The 25676-nt window shown below is 37.8% G+C and overlaps 1 protein-coding gene across 3 annotated transcripts in view; it reads right to left on the bottom strand.

Moving 5' to 3' along the window:
* Positions 1-25676, bottom strand: part of gabbr1b (gamma-aminobutyric acid (GABA) B receptor, 1b) — a 159300-nt gene that overhangs the window by 88814 nt on the left and 44810 nt on the right. For 2 of the 3 annotated variants that reach the window (XM_067509892.1, XM_067509882.1), the window contains exons 2-6: positions 22145-22225; positions 16217-16281; positions 13352-13490; positions 10573-10758; positions 10265-10282 (exon numbers count right to left, since the gene is read on the bottom strand). In XM_067509892.1, the coding sequence (XP_067365993.1) occupies positions 10265-10282; positions 10573-10758; positions 13352-13490; positions 16217-16281; positions 22145-22225 (489 nt within the window). Of the gene's footprint in view, positions 1-10264; positions 10283-10572; positions 10759-13351; positions 13491-16216; positions 16282-22144; positions 22226-25676 lie in introns of those variants that run through there. The other variant, XM_067509902.1, reaches the window with a different exon arrangement.

The raw sequence follows: 25676 nt of genomic DNA on the forward strand, positions 1-25676 counted from the left end.
GATGAGGAGAGAGGCATCTGACAGGCCAATAAATTGCAGCATTAATAGAAGCATCAGAGTGTGAGGTATGAAGCAAACACATAGCTATATTATACATGCCTTTGACAGTCTGCCTATGTTGTTCAGAACACTAAAACTTCATCTTTCTCACTGTAAGACAAGGACTTTGAGATATAAGGCTATCAGAGCCCTCACGATACAAATTGGTGTAATTACCTCTTGATGTGCTAAAACTAATTGATGTATCGGTGCTTAAATTTTATTATTCACAGACTTGGAAATAACTAAATATAATATCAAAGTGTAGTCCCATGATTTCTTTGGAATTGATACATAACTTGTAAATACAAAATAAAGAAATGCAATCACAGAATAATTTAAGAAGCCTTTAAGTATAAACATAATTTTCAATTTGTTTATGAGCCATAAGGAAAATACAGAACACATTTTGAGTATGCATTAAGAGTGTTTAGAGCTCTACATTAGAGAGACTAAACAGCCGGCCTATATAGGACAATAGCCCAACTCTTTCCTACTCTCGTATCCTCTTTTGTCCACCTACAAAACCAACTCAGCCCAGGTAAGACGGTGCTTGGAGGTCCCTAGCTAATTTTAACTCAGACTAAAGAAGCTGCTTGGATGATTAGCAAGTCCAGTTGGCATGATTCCACTTCCAGATACCTGGATGAACCATCACTGACGTCCTCTTATCAATGCCTCACTTAGGCACGTATACACTGATCAGCCATAACAAATATGGGCACCTGCCTAATATTTAGTAAGTCCTTGTTTTGCTGTGAAAAAAGCCTGATCCATCAAGGCATAGACTCTATGGGACCTTTTTAAAGCTTTGTTTTGCTGTCCGGTTCCAAGCCATTAGCAACAGATGTCAAAATCCCCGTCCAACTTCCTATGATCCAGTACTATCTTACTTAACACTTCTTTGATACTACAAATTAACAGTTTACAGCTCTCATAGATTTCTCTTCTGACTCAGTTTAATCTTTGGCTAATCAAAGTCAAAAAGGTTTTACTTTTGTGCTACCTACTGGTCTGGAGGTCCCAATATGGATGAAAGCCACGTCCCTTGCTCCAATCAGCATCACCACCCCTCCCCATTTCCCCCTTTTCTACCCTTGAGTCCATATTGAAACTTATTTCCTTCTGTCTCTGTGTTTCTTTCTGGGTTGTGATGTGGGGCCTTCACGGATTGGACTTTTTCAGGACTTCCTATGAATCTTCCATTGAATTGAGATCTGGTCAATTTGGAGGCCAAGTCAACACCTCAAACTTGTTGTGATCCTCAAACCATTCTTAACCAATTTTTGCAAGGTGTATTATCCTGCTGAATGAGGCCACTGCCAGCAGGCAATGATTCAGTTTCCATGAAGGGGTTTACTCCTTCAGCAACAATGTGTAGATAGGTAGTAGATGTCAAAATAACATCCACATCAACAGGTGGTCCCATGGTATCTAGTAAAACATTGCTCAAAGCAACACACTGCTTGCCTTCTTCCCATAGTGCATCCTGGTGCCATCTGTTAACCACGTAAGCGAGGCACACGCAGCAGGCCATGATTCATCCGTGGACACCGGTCAGCATGGGGACTCTGACCATTCTGCAGCTACAGCCCCATAAGCAACAAAGTGCAATGCACTGTGTTTTCTGACTACTTTTTCAGCAAAACACTTTGGCTGCCTATAACTTTGTTGCTGGTTCACTGATTTTCCTTCCTTGGACCATCAGGTAGGTCCTGACCAGAAACATCTCACAAGAGCTGCAGTTAGATCTATTTTTAGAGAACAATTCACTGCACTGTACTGCACTGCACCTTAAGCTCTTATTCACTGTCTGGCCAAAAAAAGTCACCACCTGGATTCACCTAAGGAAATAAGCAAAAGAATACCATTGAACATTTCCTGCCATTAATAATGTGTCTTAGCCTTTAACATGTTATTCAACTTATATGATAGGTAGCTTCATATATCTTAGGTCAGTCAACCCTGTAGAACGATAAGCATCCTATGGTTATGAAAAATAGGCAACACTGTAGGGAGGTTCAAATTATCGGTGTGCATCAAGCAAGGAAACAACCAAGAAGACTGCTGAAAAAAAATCCTGGTATAGAAACGTTGTAAACAATCTTAGAATTTCTTTGGACAAGAAAAAAGATCAGTTCCCATACTTCTAGACTGCTGCATTCAACACAGTTAATCAGAACATTCTTTTAACTTACATCCCCACCCAAATAATCTTAGACATACAGTAGTTCAAGAGTTCTTTAACAGAAGAAAAATAAGTTGTCTCTCTGATTTGAAACCTGACATTTAATATTCAGATTTGTTGCTCTGCAAAAGTCACTAATTAGCAGCATCATAGGCAGAAAGCTGACAGGTAAGATGGAAGCAGCTACATTCAGGAGCTGGAAATATTCCGATTACTTAGATTTTTATCAAAAGGGGATGGGAACATTATTGTGAAATGTAAACTGAGTTCCACTGTAAAAAACATGACCTCGAACTTTTTAAGACAGCCTGGTTATGTAAAGCTTGTGGAGATGCACCCCAACAAAAATTTGCCCCCTGCAGCCAATTAGCATTGCTATAACCCTTGAATGGCTAAACAACTAAATCTGGATTTAGACATTTAGCTGTGATGGAAGAAAAGTTACAGTTCAGATATAGTTCAGAAACGTAACGCAACAAGTTACTTACAGTATGACAGTAAGTTATAATTTGGAAAAGAGTAATGAGTAATGAGTAAAATATAACATTTTATGAATAAAAAGTCAAACACTGATCTAAACATTTAACATTACTGTCTTTTCTGATCTGAGACTGCACTGATGTTCTGTTTCCCAGTCTGTAAGGATGTTTTGTATTCTTGAGGTTAACTATAAAATCATATTATTTCTTTCTGGGTTGTTGTCTACAAGGACAGAAGCTTCCCGTAGTTCTGAATATTCTTTTCATGTGGCAAGCAAACCTGATAAATATATGTCAAGGTCAAAGCACTGTCAAAACAGTGTGTCATATTAGCGTCTTGGCTAAATGTGCCAGATGGAAGGTTAGGTCATCCTTACGAGACATGACTGCTAATTGAGCGTAGAAACAGGGGGACATGGTCTTGAATGTCTCTACAGTCCATTGATGGTGGCTATTTAGGAAGCAGTATGGGCAAATGCTCTGGCTGAGATTAATAAAGTGGGTGTCAGAGTCCTGCTGAATCCTGCCGTGCCACAGCATCCGACCTCTCCTGTCATTAACACGCTGTCAGAACCACACAAATAATTCATTTGGCATCCTAATTCAGCAGGCCATGGAACATAACGCTGGTACGCTTTGTTTGCGGATCACCCCATCCCCTCTCGTTCTCTTTGGTGAGGGGGACACAATAAGTGGTGCTTTAATCTTGAATGGGTCTTTTCCTTTTCACTCTCCCTTGGGAGTGAAGCACAGAAAACAGCCCACCTTTATAAAAAAAACACAATACCACTATCCCCCATTGACATGCGTGTTGTTCACAGCCACAGTCTGAGCTGTAGATGAAGCAGATGACAATGTAAACATGGATTCATGCAGTATGAATAAAATGGGATTTCATAGGATATAGTAGAAGATTTTGCTCCTCGGCTGACTCTGTGATCCTATCAGCTGATCTGTGGCTGCAAAAGGTAAACATTTAGAACTTTTATTGATACCTTTAATGGAATTTGTCAACAGTTTAACAACAAAAGTACACAAGATAAGCTGGTTTGAGATTAAATGGCAATAAAAAAAATGAGTATAAATAAGCTTATAAATTAATTTCATTCAATTTAGCTGCATGTTTGAGATTTATTTAACCAACTAGGGTTAAACATAGAATAAAAATCATAAAGACATAAAAATAACAAAAAATAGCATCAAAAATACCAAACAGGAAACATTTGCCTTTTTAAACATCTGGCAGAAACAGTAACAAGATCATGTCTTATGTGATTATTTGTTTATTAATCTAAAGCCCTTTTTTACACTGCCCTATGGGACGTTACAGTCGACCCCCCATTGTGCCAGCACCAGATGTAGTGAAAATGCTGCATTGTTCCTGCCTTGACTTGAGCTCAGTGATTTGAAGGTGAAGGGGAGTAAAGTTTTGATTGAATGTCATTTCTAAAACCATCCCCCATGGCTAGTTCAACTGGCAGACCCACTTTGAACCTGCATATTGTCACATTCCTTCATTGTCTTTCCATTTGTTTTCCAGCATACAGTAAACACATCCAATACCAAATCCACAACCATAACCATCAACATGTTTTACATAATCCACAACAAGTTTTATCCAAAATCATGATGTAAATAATCTATGTATTACTTTTAGGCTGCACACACTTTCAACAATCTTCAATAACAAGGTAAAACAATGCCTACGTTATCGGGACTATGGTGGCTGGATGATAGCTACCTTTCCACTCTGGGAAGCTTACCTCTAGTACAGTATAACTGTGACAAAAAATCTGTGACATCTTACCTAAAGTAAAATATCCTGTACAAATTTAAAATCTAGTTTTATATTGCTGTTCAAATATAAAATGAGTTCAGTATTTTAATAGAATAATACTTTTTATGTTACATTACACATTTAAATACTACTAGTCTTATTTGATCATTCAGTTGAGCAGAAAAACAAATCCCTCTTCCTCTTTCTCCATCTCAGTTTGCTCTTTTACCATCACGCAGACACACATACAGCTGACCTTTCCCTCACTGGATTGGTTTCAGGTAGGAGGTGGAAGTGTACTGGGAGAGAGATATTGGGAGTGCAGCCTTAATTAAAAGATGCTAATGCATGTTGCTACCTGCTGGCTGAAGCCAAAGCTCCAGGCTTTAGGATCACCAGATTAGTGCTGCCTCTGGTTTACCAACCTGAAAACACAAGACAACATCACAAACATCCTGATACCCACAGGATATAGTCACCGCTCCTATATACTGTATTATGCTGATTTTCACCCTCTCAGAGTAAACCCAAAGCACAAACCTCACACTGATAAAGAACACAGTAATAGAAGCAACATTTGCAAACCATAAATGGAAGCCATGGTTCCAAGAGCTCTGACAGACTGCAATTATACTGTTGTCAAAACCTGATTTCCTACACAGTCCCAAAGGAGGTAGCAATAACAAGCCAGCAGCTCTGTCAATATTACATTTTATTTGTTGTTTACTGAGGAGCTGACAGCTCTGGTCCAATCTACACATTAACCTTTGTGGAAAAGGAGACTGAACATGTTCACAGAGGTGTTTCTTGATTATCTGCACAGTAGAGACCTCTGTCTGCTCACTCTTTGTAACAAGAATATCAATAGAACCTTCAGAAGGCAAAAAGACCCGAGGATATACTGCATATTGTAAGCATGTTGTCTACAGTACACAACATTATTCAGTGACAAGTGAGAAAAACATCCTGGCAGGATTAAAAGATGTTGTATATAGCACAATTGTAAATACAACTGCAAATTTTCAAATTAGGTTATTTTCAATATTCAAATGCTAATATCAATGGAGTATTAAAAAAACAAGATCTTGACATGCTAATTGTGCTAAGGTTATACATTGATGATGTATAATATCCAAATAGCCTTAAAAACAGAAAACCATGTGTTTCCCTGTTGTTGTGCTGCCCCCTTGTGGTCAGAAATCAATTGCTACTCCTTTAAAAACATAACAAAAATACAATTGTGCACAAAAGCTTTCAACTTAGATTCTTTGAGGCTTGTCTTGAGACATTTGTGATCACAGGTGGTGAAGGGAAATGCTACAGCAGCGCACAGACAGTTGATGTACTTTTGTGGACGCCAACATTGTGTGTTTCTCTTATACAAATTAAGTAAGCTGTTTCCCTCAATAATTGACAAGGTAGAGAATAGTTAGCAGTCATAGCCCACCAATAACTGTGGTGTCTGGCACCATCAAATGGCTTTAAAGTAGTTTCATTTCCTTTACATGATGTGAATGTAGCACAATCCCTGTTATCTAAGGACAGAAGAGATGCTGGCTATTCATTAGGATGAGACCGGAAGTCAGCAAGTCACCAGAGCCTGGGAGAAGAAAGGACTCTGCTTGGGCCATTGGCACCATAATGCAAGTGCAGAGAGCTTTCCTCTGTCTCATTCAAAACATGCATACAAATCCATTTGCTAAATAGATAAGAGATATATATCCCCTGCTCTCCTTCACACGCTGCCCCCCAGGCTTCCTCTGTTCTTCTTTTTCATTTCATCCTGGTAAACCAGCATCAATCTTTTGCTTCAACATCCTTGTTTCTCAGCATCCAATTTGTCTCCACGTCTTACCACCCCTGCCATGAGCATTATCTACCTGCATACCTGCAAAATGAACTGACTGTTGCCCTGGCACAGACATCTATCACAGCAAACAACGCTGTAAGATACACCTGGAGTCTGTTCCCATCTGCATACGTTAGCAGTAGGGCTCTGGGATGAAGACAGCTATGATCTGATAACATAGTTGAAAAAAATCCACATCCCAAATATTGTTTTTGATCTTCTTGTATTATATTCTGGTGCTGAGGGCAAAGTCATACTGACACCTAGCATTAAATGCTGTCTTTTCTGAATTTTACTGACACTGACTTTAGCTATACAGAAGTGGGGTTATTCATATTGAAATTTGTATATTGACATTTTAGACATTGTTGCTTCTTTTATGTCAATTCCCAAAGCCTAATTGATGAGCTAACATTCTTTTTTATTTGCTATTGCTGCCTCCTTTCTTCCTCTATATTTCTTAGCAAATTGAATTATGTTGGTAAGCAACAACTGGGTTTATACTGGGATTATAAACCTGACCCTACAACTCCAGAAATAAACAATTTGGAGACATAAAAGACAGAGGTATCCATCCATCCATCCATGCATTATTTGTGACCACTTATCCTGTTCAGGGCCGCGCAAACTTCAAACAGAAGGCCAAAGCCAGCTGGTAGATTTGAACCAATGACCTTTCAGCTGTAAGGATGCAGTGCTAACGACCCTAAAACTCTGCTGCCATGGGAGAACTATTTTGGTTTTATTTTTAATTCTCTTGTACAAATATTTTTGGTATAGTATTAGGATACAATTGCATCCCCATATGATTTTATTCTACACTTTGATGTATTGTTTTGTATTTGTTGCTTAATAAAGATGCTAAAAATGAATGTAAAAAATTTTGACCTGACCGAATCAGACTGAAAGGCAATTTTGAGAATGGGTCAGGTGGTAAAATCTAACCACTAACTCGATAGAAATAGGAAGGAAGACAAACAAACTCCTAATTTTAGAACATGCATGCCAAACAAATATTGTCTACAGCATTTGTTACTGCTCAGTGATTCACTGGATGTTACCAGCAGTACAGAACCACAATGGGTGAGAATTCTGCCACCTACTCTTCAACTGGGATGAAAACAGCTATGTAATGTTATAGGCAGCACAATATTGCCACCATGAGATAAGAAGGGAGTACTGTCACTGTGGGTATCATTTCAGTGTTAATTTTTCCACATACATACAAACACAAACAACACATACCTTCTATTTGATTCATTTCATATTTCCTTATTATTATCTGCTGCTACAGTCAGTTCTCCACTGATTTACTCTGGTTCTTTCAGAAAAGTGAAAGACTATATAAAAGATTTGGAACAGGTGAAACATTTTGAGGTCATGAAATTTAGTAATTCTACACTTCCCATAATGCAATTTGACATCTTCTGTCCCAAGGCAAATGCAACTACACGGGTGCATAAGAGGGATCGTGTATATTGACATTATTTTTGTCTACTTAATATATGAGAAACAGTGTGTGGTACTATTACTGCATATAAACATATTCTATGCTGTGTTTTTAAAATCTTTCTCCCAGCGAGTAAAATAGAGGTCAGAGTCAACCAGAAGTTTGCAAATGAGATGGATTTGTTAGATGTGTTTTACAGATTAGAAGAGAACTTCACTTCATTTTTCTCACCATGCACCATGTTTTAGTCTTTCTTAACTGTTTCTACTAAAAAGAACGCAAGCAGGCTAAGCTGACCAATCACAGTTTGTGTTGTCTTCAAGTGTTACTATAACTCAGATATGCGTTAAATGTTTTTAAGTTATGCACATTTATTGTAGTCAGGCCTGCACTGTATCAGCAAGGCCCACACTAGGAGCTGTGGTAGCTACAGAATATATCCAGCTCAAGCTGAGCTTTACAGTTCTTCTCCTCAGGGGGGGCTGGAACGTGTGAGTCATAAATGACTTGGAATATTTTACGGACAGGAGTAGGGATTACAGTTGCCAGCCCCATCGACAGAGGTCACCAAAGGCTCTTTGACTGGTCTGCTGTTATTTAACCCCCATACCTAGCAAAGTAGAATGTACTGTGTGTTCTGACACTTGTCATTTAAAGTATTGCTGATGGGTGGAAATGAGCATAGTTTATATACAAACTGGACCCATCCATCAATAGGATAGCATCACTTACAATATGTGTCCCGATGGGAGACCATCTATTCCCTTCCCTAAGACTTGAGATAATTGGCTAGTCTCTATACTTGTTCTGTTAGATCTTAGTGCTGTATTCAATATGTTGATCACAACATTTTATTACAGAGACTGGAACATGAATCTGGGATTAAAGGAACTGCACTAGATTGGTTTAAATCTTATTTATCTGATAGTATATATGATGTCCAACCATATCATTACTCTAGATGGCATAACTCTGTCCTCCAGTACTACTGCAAGAACCCTTTGAGTTATTTTTGACCAGGATTTGTCCTTTACTTCACATATAAAGCAAATCTCTAGAACAGCCTTCTTCCACCCACAGAACATTGTCAAAAGTAGGAGCATCCTGTCTCAAAGTGATGTCGAAAAACTAGTCCATGCATTTGTTACTTCTAAGTTGGACTACTGTAATTCCCTACTTTCATGATGCCCCAGTAACTCCCTAAAGAGCCTGCAGTTAATCCAAAATGGTGCTGACTGGAATTAGCAAGAGAGCTCATATTTAAACATCACTAGCTTCAATCTACAATAGAATTTAAAACCTTGCTTCTTACTTATAAAGCTCTGAATGGTCAGGCTCCATCATAGACAAAAGATCTCATAGTACCATATCATCCCAGTAGACCACTTCGATCTCAGAATGCAGGCCAAAATGTGGTTCCCAGAATTTAGGTAGAATGGGAGGTAGAGTCTTTAGCTATCAAGCTCCTCTCCTGTGGAACCAGCTCCCAGTTCAGATTTGGGAAGCAGACACCCTCTCTACTAGGCTTAAAACCTTCCTCTCTGATAAAGCTTATACTTAGTTATGGTCATGCTGCTATAGGCTTAGACTACTGGGGGACCCACCCCCGGATTCACTGAGCTCCTTTCCCCCTCTTGTCCCTCTCTCCTCTTCTCTCACTCCACATTTATTTGTCACCGCCACATTGTGTCTTATTTCTCCCGTAGTTGTCTTTCTTCTTCTCTGTCGTTCTCTCTCTGTCCCTTTCTTCAGGTGTCCCCAGCTTTGGAGCTGTGTTTTTTCCAGTGTGCAGCTACTGGTCCTACCAACCTGCCCGATGTTTTGTTGTTGCTTTTTGTTGCTATTTTCTTTTCGCTCTTCACATTCCACTCAACCCAACCGGTCAAGGCAGATGGCTGCCAACTCTGAGCCTGGTTCTGCTGGAGGTTTCTTCCATTAAAGGAAGTTTTTCCTCTACAATGTTGCCTAGAGCTTGCTCAAGGGGGAATTGTTTTCCCTTTATAGTCTTGACTTTATTCTTTAAAGATTAAAGAAAGAAGAATTAGAGCTATAAAAATAAAGTCGAATTGAATTGAATGTCTGGTAGAAAACTGTGTTCTGTATCAGGCTGCTTCAATAATAGATTTTAATAAAGTTGGAGCCTTAATTTGTGACCACTATGACTCTGCTCTCAGTATTTGCACATTTCTTAGGATCCTTTATCAAATAAATAATTCTGCTACATGTTTCATAAAGTCAGACAGTGTACAAGGTTTAGAATGTAAGACAAAATTAAACATCTATCAAAGCTGAGGGATTCATTGGTTATCACCCCAACCATTAAATGTAGAGGTGTGTTTGAATAACAGACATTAAAAAAAAAACAACAGTCTCTCTAGTCATGATGAAAGCTTGTGCCTGAGAACCCCTGCATTATTATTATTGGTTTGAAAGACTTATTCCATTCCATTTTGCTTTAGTGTAAAGAATAAAATGTTCTTACCTTTGTAGGGTCGATCATCTATAGAAATATAAAAGGCGAAAAACGGTTAGATTTTACAGCTCTTATTTTGAGAAATTAAAAAATGAAATAAAAAAAACTTAGTCAACACTGAATAAAATACAGCAACCAATCATTTCACCCTTGTCTCTTCTTTTTATTTTAGAATTAGTGTGGTGAAGGATGACAAATATATAAACAAATCTGAAAAGTTAGACACATTTGTAAACACATTTTATACATGTTTTATTAAGTTTAAAGACGAAATGTTTAATCAAGCAGCAGAGTTTAGAGGGAGGACAGTGACTCACAGTGACACACAGGTTTGGGTGTATCCCATTTGCCCATCTTATTGCACTGTGATGAGTTTCGGCCCATGAGGATGAAGCCAGGCAGACAGCTGTAGTGCAACACTGTCCCTTCCACTGGGAGCCCCACAGGCCAGAAAGATACCCGCCCATTTTCTAAAGACGTCCACACCCGAGGACACAGCAACACTGGATAGGAAGAAAAGACTTTATCTAGAAGTATGGTAATTACCCACTGGGGGACAACAAATCTGCTCATTTTCATTTCCTAAAAATAGTAACTAGAAGACCTGTATTGCAGTACTGTAACCATCTGCAAATCAGTCAAGTTGCAGTTTACATCCATGCCTGTCCAGACCCATATTCTAATCATTTTATCCTTGAATCCAAGTAGACATTTGTACTAAATGTAATGAAATCCCCCAAAGCTATTTCTGAGATATAGAATTGAAAAGAATGGAATGATGACGTAACCCTTCACATAGACTGACTTTCAACCTTTGATCACGAAAATCGAATTAATTCATCCTTGAATCCTGCTGGGTTGTTGAAAAAAATGGGACAGATGTGAGGTCACAGTGACCTTGACCTCTGAACCCCTCAGTGTAATCAGTTTAACCTTGATGAAAGTAATTTAAGCAGTTCCTGATTTATTGGATTCAAAAGAATAGATGTAATCCCAGGGATTTTGAACTTTTTCCCCAAAATGTAAGCAGTTTTTTCTGACCCCAATCCAAGTGGATTCCAAAAAAATTCCAACAAACTGCTGCAGACATATAGCATTCACAAGAATGGATGGATGTAGCCTCATACTGACCTTTATATTGAATTCTACTATTGGATCAGTTAATGGTTTAGTTTACTTCTTCAGTGGCAAACAGATATGTTCAGTTCATTGAGCACAAAAAAAATACACTCATTTATTGCAACATGATTGATATATCTTTTCTGTGGGTTACACACTCAGCTAGAGTCAGGACATGGTTACCAAACCATAGTAGGGTATACAGGGTAACCAGTAGGTTCAGTCAGAAAAACTAGCTACCATTTATAGCTAATAGTTTTACAGGTGTATTTGGTAGGTTCTGACGTTTGATGATACACCAAGCAGTGATTTGGGAGCTAATCACCAAAACATGAGGATGAACCTTAGCACCAAACAGCATTAGAGTAAGAATTTGGATGGGTCAGGTAATGCTGTAGGTTTTTTTGACATACACTTGAAAAAATATGTTAAAAGCAGCTGTGAATGCACAAATTATTGTAGCACAGGAGCACAGAACCAAGAGCTGGAAGCAATGAATTGTGTCACAGAAGTGCAGAAGCCGGGATGGTAGGGATGTAATATAATGCTAATTAAGTTCATAGACAATAAAACTGCACAATCCCAAAGCCCCACACAACAGAAAATAGACAGATGCAAATGTATCACACAATGTCTGGACAACACAGCATTCTTAAAGCCATAAACTTTTGAAAGCTTGGTGTCAAGTATGTGTGTTTTTTTACATTTAATTTAATAGCCGTGCAGAAATAAACATTTTGTTAATGTTTTTAATAGTTATCTGTTCAAACTTTGTCAGAAATTTTCAATTCATCAAGTGAGGTAAGAAACAAAACAACAGCAATCAGGTGGCTTCTCGAGCTCAATACTGTATGTCACACACATTTCTACATTATTCACATATTTTTATTTTGACTCAAAGCCTTCCCAAACTGTACAAGAAAGAAAAGCCTGTACTTCATCATGCAGAGTAGATTCAGAAAACTTTCTGACCCCCTTCACTTTTTTAGTTTCATGTTGTAGCCTGATACTACAATTGTTCAAATAAATGTTTTTTTCATGAATCTACACTCAGTTCACCCTAATGACAAAGTGAAAATAGATTTTTAGAAATGTTTGAAAATTTATGGAAAAGGAAGACCTGAAATATCACATGTACGTAAGTATGTAGACACACACGCTGAATTGGACTGGGATCCACCAGTGGTGAAATAAATTGATTGGACATTATTTAAAAGGCACATAACTCTCTATAGAAGCCCTATTAGCCTTACCTAATAGCCAATGCATACTATGCCAGAGAAAACCCCAAAAGGTCGAAGGAACGGCCTGCACAGTTTAGAAACAGAATTATTGCAAGGTAGAGATTGGGGGAAATAAAATACTACTGCACAGCAGGTTTCCAAAACCTGGTTGCCCAGGTGACACAAAGGTGACTAAAAACCTAATGGTCACTCTGACTGAGCTCCAGAGATCCTGTGTGGAGATGGGACCATGCTGTCGAAGGACAAGCATCACTGCAGCCCTGAGCAGATCTAGGCTTTTTGGCAGAGTAGACGGAAGCCCCCGCCAGGAGGCCGCCGTCCATAGAGGCATCCTGCAGTGATGCAGAGCCCTGTCTTGAACCCTATTGAACATCTATGGAGAGACCTGAAAAATGTCAAAGCTTGTTGCGTCATATCCAAAACGACTCAAGGCTGTAATTGCTGCCAACTGAATAGCTACATACATTTGATATTTTTTACTTTGACATTATGGGGTACTGAGTGTAGATTAATGAGGGGAAAAAATAATTTAAACAACATAGACTGCAACATACCAAAATTGAAATTGTTGTACAGATTGTAAATCCCCTTGAGTCAAATTTCTCATTTGTGATACTAGACTGTGTATTATATGAATTTGTTTACGTTGACTTAGTAATGGAGAGTGCATTTAAAGTGGGAGATGAATTCATATATGATGAATGAGTGAAGAGTTGGCTGAGGTTAAACTCACAGCATCTGCTGTGCTGGCTGAGATCGGTCCAAGTGCCGTTGGGCAAACACTTCCTGACCTTGGGTCCCACAATCACCCTGTTGCCTCTGCAGATGTATTCTATCTCATAGTCTACTGGGAGCACCTGCACACTGCGGATCTACAAACACACACACACACACAATCAGTACACCAACAGAAATACAGAATAACACACCACTGATTGTGTTATATTATTTTTACATAAAGGAACTTGGCTTTGATGGTTAAGGGTTAATAAGCAGTGGTCTCAGGACAAAGCTGCCTTTGTCTTATAATGTGTACTGTGTTCTACCATTAAATTAGAAATGCCAGCTTGAGACCTAATATATAAAATGCCTGGTAATTGAGTTGTTTTTAACTTCAGCAGAGGTGGGTCTTTGTTTTTGAACTTCTCTGTTTTTAGAAATAACCCAATTTCCCAAAAAAATAGATGCTATGAAAACTGTATGTTCTGACACCCACCCTTACCTCATATTCATATGTGAACAGTGTAAATATAAGATATCTAAAGTTCATATTAACATGCTTTATATATACTGTTGCCCTTTTTTGCAAAGTTTAATGGTGTTTTCATTTTCATTGTACTAGGTTTGGAAGAGATTTGAGAAGCTTTGAGAAGATATACTGTATACACTTTATATATCAAGAATAAATCACATTGTCACAATAATTTTATTAGAAGAGGTAGAAAATATTTTATTCCAGCTTTATGGGCAACTGTGTATTTTGAAGTATATGTGATGTCCAAAACTGTCCAAAACAGTTGAAATAGTGTCAACGACTGGAAAAGTTGTGTAATGCTAAAAAGACACCTGGTGAAACATCTCACAACTAATGGTGTAGAATGGCATTGGAATCCTTCAATTGTCTGTTATTTAAAACTAACAAAGCCATTGTCAGTAAACAGAGTTCATCATTGCATCCACAAATGCTAAACTGTGCCATGCAAAGAAATGGTAAGTGGTCTCCACTTACTTAGCTTTTTATTCACAGATTCACTAGCACACTGATGACAGCAGCTGTCATGCAAAGTGGATGCCTGACCCACCGGGTGCAACTTGAGGTTTAGGGTCTTGCCCAGAGACATTTCAACATACACCGGTATTGTAAGAAAAAATTGGAAAGAGTAGACCTAAATAATTTTGTATTTCTCTTGTCTTTTGTGTGTTTTAATAAATAAAATGGTTGTAAATGGATCACAAAACAAACAAAAAAGGGAAATGCAATTTATTTATACTATTTGAGCACAAAATAATGGTCAAAGCTAATTTGCATGTTAAACTTAACTTTCTGCACTTACTACCTGACAAGTCTGTGGCTTTCTACTGATCAGTGTTTTCAGAAATCTTGTTTTAAAATTGAAAGGCGTCCACTAAAGGGTGAACATTTAAGTCTCCAGACACATGCTGCAACTGAAGATGCAGTGGAAGGCTTAAGTGCATTAACATGAAAAACAGATGCTTCAAGGTTTGAGGTGTTTTGATCCAAACTAAAACATTTATCAGTTGCAGAGTTCATGAAAAGATAATAGTTGCCTGTTTAACACTATCCGAGAAGAGGCATCCTCAATCAGCATGGATAACACTATATACTGAAGAGGCATGCCGTATCAGAGGCATGCCATATCCCCAGGTGATTGGAGAAAACGCCATATTGGAAAAAGACAATGACCCCAAGAATTCTTCCTTGTTGTTTAAGAATTATCTGGTGAAAAAACTAGCTGCTGGAATACTCTCTGTGATGGCTTGGACAGCTCAGTCACCAAATCTGAATCTTATCAAGCTGATGTGGGAGAACCTGGAGTTCAGGAACACTGTCCAACCAGCACAGCAGACCTTTAAGAATTTCAGCAGGAGGCCTGGGACAAAATAACCCCTGTAAATCTGTAATAGCTGACCAGTAGAATGACACAGATTTGTCACGGAGTTATTACTCCCAGTAGTAATAAGTAGTAATAGCAGTTTTGTTTTGCAGCTAGGGCTTGAACCCATAACCCCTGGATTAGTAAATGACCTCTCTGCTTTCAATGCCACAGCGATGCAAAAATAAAGCTACCTCCTTTGGTGAACCCAAGTTCATTTAAATTAAAAGAGGTGAAGTAGGAAACTGTCCTGTGGTCTGTGGAGTCAACCATTTCTTAGAAATCATGAATGACAAGTACATGATTTCTGAAGAAGATCATCTGACTTGTTAACAGAGCGCAATTAATAAGCCAGAATCTGTGATGGTGTGGGCATGATTTAGTGCACACAGCATGGGTAACCTGCACATGTGTAAAGGCTATTGTATATGTAGCCATCAAGTCTATTTTAAGAAAGGTCTTGCTTATTTCAACAAAACAACGTCAAACCGCATTCGGCAACATATTACAACATATTACAACAGTTGGTCTCCCGAGTTCCCTCCACAGGTGTTATCAAAAGAAGAGGTGAAGCAACACAATTGTAAACATGTCCATGCCCCAACATTTTATGAAAAAGATGTTGGCACCAAAACAATGTAATAGTAACATTTGACATGTGGTCTTAATACTACTTTCAGTGAAGTATAATTGCAAATCGTGTTTTCTATTCACTGACTATCTTGTCTTCTGCTTGGCTCTTTTTTCAAATGTCATCAGCTATTTCCAATTAAAGTCAAAGCAGGTTTTTAGGTTTAAAGCATTCTAATGGCTCCAGTGGCATTATAAACCCATTAGTTTTACTGATGTCCTTTTATTAGAACAGATGAATTTAAAAGCAGACAAAAGCTTGGATTGGATTAAACGTAAAAACAATGACACTTGAGGCTTGGAATAGATCTTTGTACCACTGTAATCACAATGTGTCACCAGTTATTCCTTACCTGCTCCTGTGTCAGACCTCTGTACCTTATCCCTCCATCTCTGGGGGGACGGATTATAGCACAACCTGAAAAAGACAGAAATCATCACTTGAGCAGAAACACAGGTAGAATGAATCTCATGTATATGGCTCTGATCCAAATCCTCTCTCTCTCTCTCTCTCTCTCTCTCTCTCTCTCTCTCGCTCTCTATCTATTTATATATATATATATATACATATACACATATACGTGAATATATACATGTGTATATCCAAAGTCTAATACTGTTAGTCTTCTGTGCCATTGAGCTCCATTGTTGTCCAAAAAATATTACAAACACATCAGTGAGACACACTTTTGCTGAGCGACATGCTCCTTCATTTACATAAACACAGACTATTTTTTTCACTCAGTCCCACATTCACTGCCTTGCTGCTATGAATACTCAGTAGAAAACAAAATGTGGAACAGCAATATTTGCTCCTGTTTGAGTACTATTTGATGAAAGCTATAGAGACCAGCTGTTTAGGGAAATTTGAATGAAACAGCCAGAAGGTCCTCAGACCAAATCCCAGCCGGCTGTGGCCTTTCTTTGTGCATGTTTGCATGTTCTCCCTGTGCTTGCATGGGTTTCCTCCAGGTACTCTAGTTTCCTCCCAAGTCCAAACACCATGCATGTCAGGTTAAGTGGTGACTCTAATTTGCTTTTGGGTGTAAATGGTTGTCTGTCTGTGTATGTCTCTCTGTGTTGGCCCTGAGAGAGACTGGAGACTTGTCCAGGGTGGACCTGGCCTCTTGCCCTATGACAGCTGGGATAGGCTCCAGCGCCCTACTGACCCTGAACAGGATAAGTGGTTACAGATAATGAATTGATATTATGTAATACGCATACTGAACACTACATGTAAATACAAATAAAAAAACAATTTTTTTCATTGTTAAAATAAGTGATATTAGGATTTGCTGTAGCACAGTAAAGGCCCAGGTGCCTTGTGTCTTTGTATTTAGAACCAAAAGGACTATACTTCGGGCTGGGTGACCTCAAGGGGAAGGGAAGTGAAGATTTTGAAATAGCCATTCTTTTGGCAGAAACCTGTGGGCTGGGGAACGGTAATTCTTGTAAATCTTTAAAACATTAAATTGACCACTTTCCACAATGACCAGTCATATTGATGGAAGCATAAAATTAGACAGTGCAACATCTTATTTTAGGATAGATTGTCTAAAAGTGTGCCCCCTTTTATTCATTTGTCTGATTCAGTGAATCTCATGGTAGCACTTTGCAACAATTCTACCTTTAATTTACAGCGGTGATCCCCTTAAAGTTTTCTTTATACAGTGCAACACGGTCAGATTTCCAAGTCCTAATATTAGATAAGGAAAACCTAATTAAAACAAATAAGAAAGCAACAACTTCCAGTTCCTTCTGATCACATGTCAATGTGTTCTTCTGCAAGACACGATATTTGTGTATTTACGTGGACTTTAATAACAAGGTTAATAATTGCGATAATAATACAGATTACAATGCAAAAGAATGGCTGAATGAAAACAGAGATAACTGCACATACACAAAGAAAGTCAGGAAGAGGAGTTTTCTGTTGCTATACAATTGAATCAATGGGCCATGCTTTCTAAATAAGACCAAGGTAAAGAGGAAATGGGATTGTTTGTCTGTTGATTGAAAATAAAGATTTCAATTAACCAGGTTTCTTACTGTAAGTTCATGTAAACTGGTTCAATGGTTACCTGAGGAACTGGTTGCTCTAAGTAACCTGGTAGAGTTGAGTTCATGGGAATGCAGTCACTCAAACCCATGTTGGCCTTAATGTGTGGTGACTTTGATACAAGTATCTGCCAAATGAATAATTGTAATCGTAGAAATTCTTTTATAACCCATTTCCAGTCTGGTGGGCATGACCAACTTATCAGAAATCCACAAACACATCTACAAACCTGTGTTTTCAGGATCAGACTTTACTATTAAAGATCCAGATTTCTCTTCTTTCAATAAGAAAGGACCTCCCAGACTTACACCTGATTAAATAAATAAAGCAGAATACATTTTTTTGCTTGTTAATTTGGGTTCCTGTTATCAAGTCTTAGAACGTGTGTGTCTTATTAATGCATAAATAGAGGAATTTCTAAACTTTCACAAACCTTAAAACACCACCATATACTGTAGGCTGAGCTTCGTCACTTCAAGAATACCCATGTAGATTAAAATCAATTAAAATATTGCAGAAATAAAACAGTATTTCCTTTCATCTTTTCTCTATAACTCTTATATCATCCAAATCATTGACAGGACAATATGTACAGATGAGTACAACATAAGTCAAACAAAAAATATACATATTTTAGTGGGTGGCAACTCTGAAAGAGCTGAAAGTCCTTTCTGTCCGTTTCAGGAGCCTGCCACTAGATGGAGACCTCTGTTATGTTTTCCAAACACGCTAAAAGACCCAGCAGCCTGGCTTCATTATTATCCACATCAGTGGTTTTTCTTCAGCAAGACAGCATCAATATGAGGTTTTGCTTGTTACTGCCAGCAGAGCTTATTTATCAACTGAGTGATAGTTTTACATGAAGAAATTGGACTTTCAGTGGGTTGGAAATATGGTAAATGGGGCCAGCTGGGGCATGACTAGCTGGGAGGAGACAGATTAGCATGTAGAGACCATCTGAAAAGAGCAGAGGTTTGGAAGGTGACAAATGGACATGAATTTAATTCTGCCACACCAATTATTTCTACCTCAAAAGGTAATATGTTTTTATACGCTTTCCATTGTTCAGAGAGAAGAACTAATTTCCTCTTAATTCTGAACTACATCCACAGCAAATTTAATGGCAACAAAATAATATAAGTATTCTCTCAAATTATTTGGGTGACAGGATGATCCAAGATTTACTCCTCATATTATTCATATCATATTATTAATACCTTTTAGGTGCAAGCTTTCAATGATACAGTATTTCTTGCAGAAGTTCAATGGGCGCAGAAAGTATTTCCTCATTTGGCTTTGGTAACCTCATAACCTTTCCGCTGCCACTGAGCTATTAAAGTGACAAAATCAAATTTCTACAAAAAGGTAGCTAAACCATGATTCCCTAATGTCTACAATTTATTACACATGTTATTATTTTTTATTTATTAATACCATTTATTATATATATTGCAAGTTGAATAGTTTATGGTGTTTCTTGTGACTGAATAAAAGGCCAGGATCAAGCATCAGGATCACTTCCCACATCAGCTAGTACTTCATTCACCTGCCACAAAGCGTGGTCCAGCTTGAGCCTTTTAAATCAAATATATTGGAAACAGCTTAGTTTGTAAAATACAGCACAAAGCAAAAGTGAGCCTTGTATTTTTCAGAATGTCTTAATGCAACACATCAACTACATTCTGTCTCTCCTTCTACCCAGTTGGCACTGTAGCTACGTTCATTGATTCAAACAAGTAGTGAAGTCAGAGAGAGAAGTTTCTTTTCATCATATCTGGAAACTAATCAAACCTTGACCCTACAGCCTCAAGCACTATACAACTACACAATCCAAAATCTGATGCACCTGGAACATAAAACTTCAAAAGAGATCACAATTACAGAGCCCATTGTAAGAATCTTTCATTGCAATTTCTTTTTCATAAACAGTTCAAAGCCCAAACACAGTTACAGTCAAAAGCAACTGAAAGGCAATGCCAATTCACCCGTTGTTACTGTATACTGAGACATTTGGTTTGAAGTTCAAAGACTGATATCTGAAGAAACTTCAGAATTTCAACTTTTTATTCTGGATATTGATGTCAATATATTTTAAACAACACAGAAAACAACTTCTTTTGTATTAAAATTTTAAATGACCAAAAATATTGAAACCTGTGACTGACAGGAGTTTGGCAGGGACTGTGGGAGAACTCAGTAGAATAAAAAAATGACACACAGAGCAGAAGCCAGAATTGTAACAGACTGATGGAAGTGGTAACAGAGTCTTTGATGAAGATGTCAGCCTAGCTTTGATGTAGACAGGGAGTGACCTCGATTCACACCACACACCCGCCTTTCATCACTCTATGGCTATCAGTGATCCATAAAACGTGAAATTAATCAGACCTGGGAAGTAACCAGCTCCACTCAGCTGAGTCTCTGTGCTGGCATTTCCTATTTTCTGGCTGTTAAATGAAAATCTCTCTTTTACTCAAGTAACATCAAGTATTTTCTGTGTATGTGATTATCTACATCTTTGACTGTGTTGCCTTCCCTGAGGATAATACATCTGGAGTCTGCCATTCCACACAGGTCTACCTCAATGAAAAACCCTAATTACTAAACATTCAGTGCATTTCTCACTGGGAGCCAGGAAAGACCACTGACGTGACTTCCATAGCAAACACCTCCACCCACCCCCAATGCTCACCACAAAGAGGAAATGACAGCTCACTAATCTGACGGCAGGTTTATGTCTGTATTACAGAGATCTGACATCTGTCTCTGAGCATTAGTGTCAGAGATGAGCTGGATCGAAAGACAACATAATCAGCGCTATGAGTTTACAGAAAATATTCATTAGTGCTTTAAGCTCCCATTGGCTACAGATTGTTTTTTAAATGTAAGGCTGGCTTTGCCTGCCAAGACAGGCTGTTAGAGGTGGGAAATGGTGCTTGTCCAGTACCAGTCTCAAGAGCTGTGGCGGCAATTTCATGCTCAGAGCTTGAATGATCTAACAGAGAGAAACAGACCACAGACATGACTTTAGAATACTGAATACATAGAAAGGAGCACCCCTTTCCCCTAATGTCCGTTTAGTGGATGACTGCTGTTCCCTGCACAGTTCTGTGAACCCAGGGTATGTAATTGGTGAATTACAGGTCAAAACAGTTTCCAGTAACAAGACCTGTTACTGTTTTCAAGGCTGTGGTTTGTGCTGCCGTTCAAATGCATTATACAGAAACATCTTTCAATTACATATCATATTACACATAGCTTCAACAACAACAACAAAAAAAAACATCTATCACTAAAACATCCTCCAAAATGATCACCGTAGGGAGGATTTTTTTTTTTTTTGCAGGCCAACCCAGAAATGCTTAGTTTCCCCCTGTGGTTAAAGGGGTTTGGCTTCCATTTCCATTTGTATTGTTGCCAAAAAAGAAGCTCTGTGACAAACATATGTTTATCAGATTTACATGTTTGGTTCAGAAAGATAATCTATTATGATTTTTTACTCTTAAATTAATTCTCCAGAAGAAAAAAGCTGTTCATTTAGCCACTTATTAGCCACTATCTTTTTTCCAAGCTCAACAGTACAGCAAGTGGGGTATTTAGTGCTAAATTTAATGTTGCAGAATAAAACATGAAAATGTTTTGATCTTGTTAAGTATAGATTTTATTTCAGGCATTTAACCAAAAGCACATTGAAAAACCAAAAGACTCTGGGACAAGGGAGCTGGAAGTGCAAAAAATGCTACTGATTTTTGTGTTTACAACTTGTTTCTAAGGCATTCTATTGAATAAACACCTCTCTGAAACATTCTGAACAAAAACCAAACACCATTACTTCTGTTAAGAACTGTTGGTTCATATTTACCTAATTTTGTACCTTTAAACTGACAACTGAGTGTAAATTCAAACTTGACAGCAAATCTGACAAACTAAACATTACAAAAATATAACTGATGACTATCAAATACTTAAGAATATATTTTTTTAAGCTGAATAGCATCAAAAGAATGGACATGAATTATATAAATCAAAATATATCGTATAAACCAAAATGCTTGCACATCATCACACATTCTGTACCACATACATACAATGGACGACCAGACTACAAGACAGCAGGCTCACACAGCATCCACTCTACGGTTGCAGGCACAGTCGTTTTGTACTGACAACTGGAGGCATTGTGTCAGGGACAAACACGTGTGTGAGACAGCATAGTCATTACCAGCAGAGGTATTGTACGCAGACTCGCTCAACGACGGCAACACGGTGGAGACGAGAAGAAAGGACAGTGCCATCCCTCTACCTAGAAAACAATAGACAGGGAGGAGAACATGTTCAAAAGAGGAGGCTAACAGAGAAAAAGAGACAGCAGCATCTTCTCCATAAAGAGCAGGAAAAACAAAAAGCAAAACACACCAGTATCATGTACAATAAACACTGTGTATGCCTGTTTGGTTGTCTGGTGTCTTGAGTTATTTTATTTTTTTGCAGTGGTCAACTGGCTACATGCATTTACTTTCAAGATTTATTGGTGTATTAGGACAGATCACACCTATTTAAAATGTGGATTTATTCTATTCCTGTGAATGAATTGATTAGAGCAGTTTCTGATTCATGGAAACAAAGTATTCTTACAGTAAAGAATTCAAACATCCACCCAAGGCGTGCGTGATAAAGCAGGTTAAAAATGCTCCTCACTCTGAACTCTGAGATGATTAACACAGAGATGAAAACAGCTGAGTTTATTGTATCTGAGTAAAGTGTTACTGTGCATAATGACTATAAAAAATCACCAACAATATAGCTCCAACACTGTGATTCAGCATAAAATTGAGTAAACAAAGTGTAAATATGTGATGTTAATGCAGGTTTACCATTCAAAAACACAGTGAGGGATCCTTAATGAATAAATAATGAACTAATACCTTTATTCAGCACAATCACAGATGCGACTTCTTTAATTGATGATAAAGTGTTGGAATCCTGGTGCTTGCGATGTTATATTTTTAAATATGTGCACAGAGAATATGATGTGGACAAAGTGCCAGTTGGCAAGAGAATAGAAACACATAAATAGAGTTTATTTTTAATATAGCTATAATCTAAAAGGGGAACCTTATGACTCATTACATGTCTAAAGCTTCACACAGATATTTCATTTTTACTAAAAACAGTACCATAAAGTGAATATAAATGAGAGCAGGTAACAATTTGTCATCCTATCAGTTTTCCTGATGTTGTTAGTCACAGTGTTGTGGTATTCAGTGTTCAGATTATTCTGAGCTCGGGATGAATCCACCATGTTGAATATATGAATATAAGTACAGTAACTGATGCCTCTGAGCTCACATTAATGACTAAGCAATTAAGTGATAATATTAGTAAAAATTAGTGTTCGTAGTTACCAAATTAATTTAACTGTTTGAATGAGGCTTTGTGGCTCAGACAGCTGCTTCAGGCTCGCTAGGAGGAGACAGAGAAACATTCTGGGTTGAAAAAAGCTGCCGACAGCATGTTTGATTGAATACTAATATTCAGGAAACACAACACTGGTGGTACCAAAAGGTCAAAAGGTCATGTCATAGTCGCTGGACAATGTGATTTCTACAGCTCTGACGAGGTGACATAATGGCCAAGTCTGATGTTGAACACAAAGAGAAGAAAGAAGTTAACTGCAACTGAAGGAAAAAAAAAAGCCAAAAGTAAAAAACTATCAACAGCCGCTATGCAAAAGGTGTCTCTGAGAAATATCTCAAATTTAGCTAACCCTCTCAAAGAATTTCATTTTGTATTGACAACATGCCATCAAATGTTCACATCTTTAAATGACGTTCAAAGATGCTAACGTTACCTTGCTAGGCTAAAGCAGTTATAGCTAGCACGCTATAGCAACAATATCCTTCAGCCTGTCAACAAGTGCACTGTAGCAGTGTGTGTATGTGTGTGTGTGTGTGTGTGTGTGTGTGTGTGTGTGTGTGCTGCAGCCTCTGTTTTCTTTGAGCTCTACTTCATAATTCACATTTCTTATTTCCTATTCCTATAATTTTTTCACTTCATCAGCAACAGGAAGAAGATGTTGAGCTACACAGGCAGGTTTAGAGTAAAACAAATCAATCCAAATTTTTGTCTAAAATAAATATATGTGTCTAAAATACATATGGGTAAAGGTGTGTGGTTTGTTCTGACATTGAATATTTTCCAACAAAAACATGGGACTCCTGAACAGATTACTTTCTTTTTGAGAGTAGTGGCTCTCTGCACACCATTGTTGTTCTTGATGGTGAACTCATGAACACGGACATTAGTTTCAAAACCTATGGCAGAACCCTAAGGGTTAGTATGATAACATAGTAATTTGTAATGCAAATTATTTTTAACACCACTCTTTTTTTTTGATACCGTTAACTTGGGTTCTGTCTATTTGGAGCTTCCACACTAAACTAGTGTGATAATATTGACTAATTTCTATATTAATTTTAAACCTTGCCTAGTGATTACTGTCATCACTATTTATTACTTTATGTAGATAAAAAGAGAAAAGACATACTATGTGAAATTGCTGTAAAAATGTATGTATTTTCAACAAGTTGTCAGTTAACTTGCTTCACCAAGTCAGTATCCCCAGTAATATGTGGCAAGCTACGCCTATAAAAGTCTGAGTAGATAAAACTTGCAATTTATTTGCAATTAACTTGATTAACTCTGTACAGTCTGTTTTTAATCGCAATTATAATCTGTAATCAATTGACAGTCCTTATCCAACTTGTTGTTGTTGTTTTGTTTTGTTTTTATCCTCGCATTTGTGCTTAAAGGATATTTATTTGTCCTGCATGGTCAGAAGATACGATGCCGTGTTAAATCTGTGACCATTCAGTGAAATGTAACATTACCTTTAGAAATCTGTTCGTTTTTCCTCCCAAGCCAAATGCAAACATTATATTTTAAGTGTATCTCTTTACTGTGACGTCAGTAGAGGTACTCTGTACTTCAGATGAGTCAGGGAACTTCCATTGTGTTACAGTGGAATACACAGAAGGTCTCAGCAAATATAAAACACAGAGTTATATATGTTAGCAAAATGAGATTTTGCTTTAAACATTTCTATATGCACTAAAGAGTATAGTGTGTATTTGTCCTGCTCTGAAAGAATTATTAGTTGTTTGACGCAGATCCACCTCCTCTCATAATAACTGGATTGGATTGCACTAAATTGCACAGGTGGTCATAATGTTATGAGTGATCGGTATATCTCTTAAGACAATGCATAGAGAACACATGATAAGCAATAATTCTTTATAGATTACAGAATTGTGTATTTAGAAAACAACATGTTAAACATGTTAGACATGTTAAAGCTAATTTTGCTGTTCTTCTCTATGGTTGAAGCGCTGCAGAAAAATAGGAACCATCTGATGGAGATTGGAAAAAGGAATTTTAGAATGGAGAGAGACTATGACATATCCCTGCATGTGCCAGGAGGTGGTGAAGCAAAAAGTCAGGACCAAGGCCCTCAACAGATACATACACTGTTCCAACAAAGAGGTAGTAATGGGAATAAACTATTTAGAGTTTGGGTTAAATTACAATATAATAATTGTATCTGTTCATGTAATTGTTTTGATGTTTTGTTGTCTTACTTAAATGTTTTGCACTTATATAGCACTTTTCTACCTATTGGCAATGAAAGCACCTTACACTGGTTCTTTTTCACCCATTCGCACTCACGATCACACACACATTCACATACCAATGGC

This window comes from Channa argus, chromosome 1 (assembly GCF_033026475.1).
Source record: "Channa argus isolate prfri chromosome 1, Channa argus male v1.0, whole genome shotgun sequence".
Taxonomy (NCBI): Eukaryota; Metazoa; Chordata; class Actinopteri; order Anabantiformes; family Channidae; genus Channa; species Channa argus.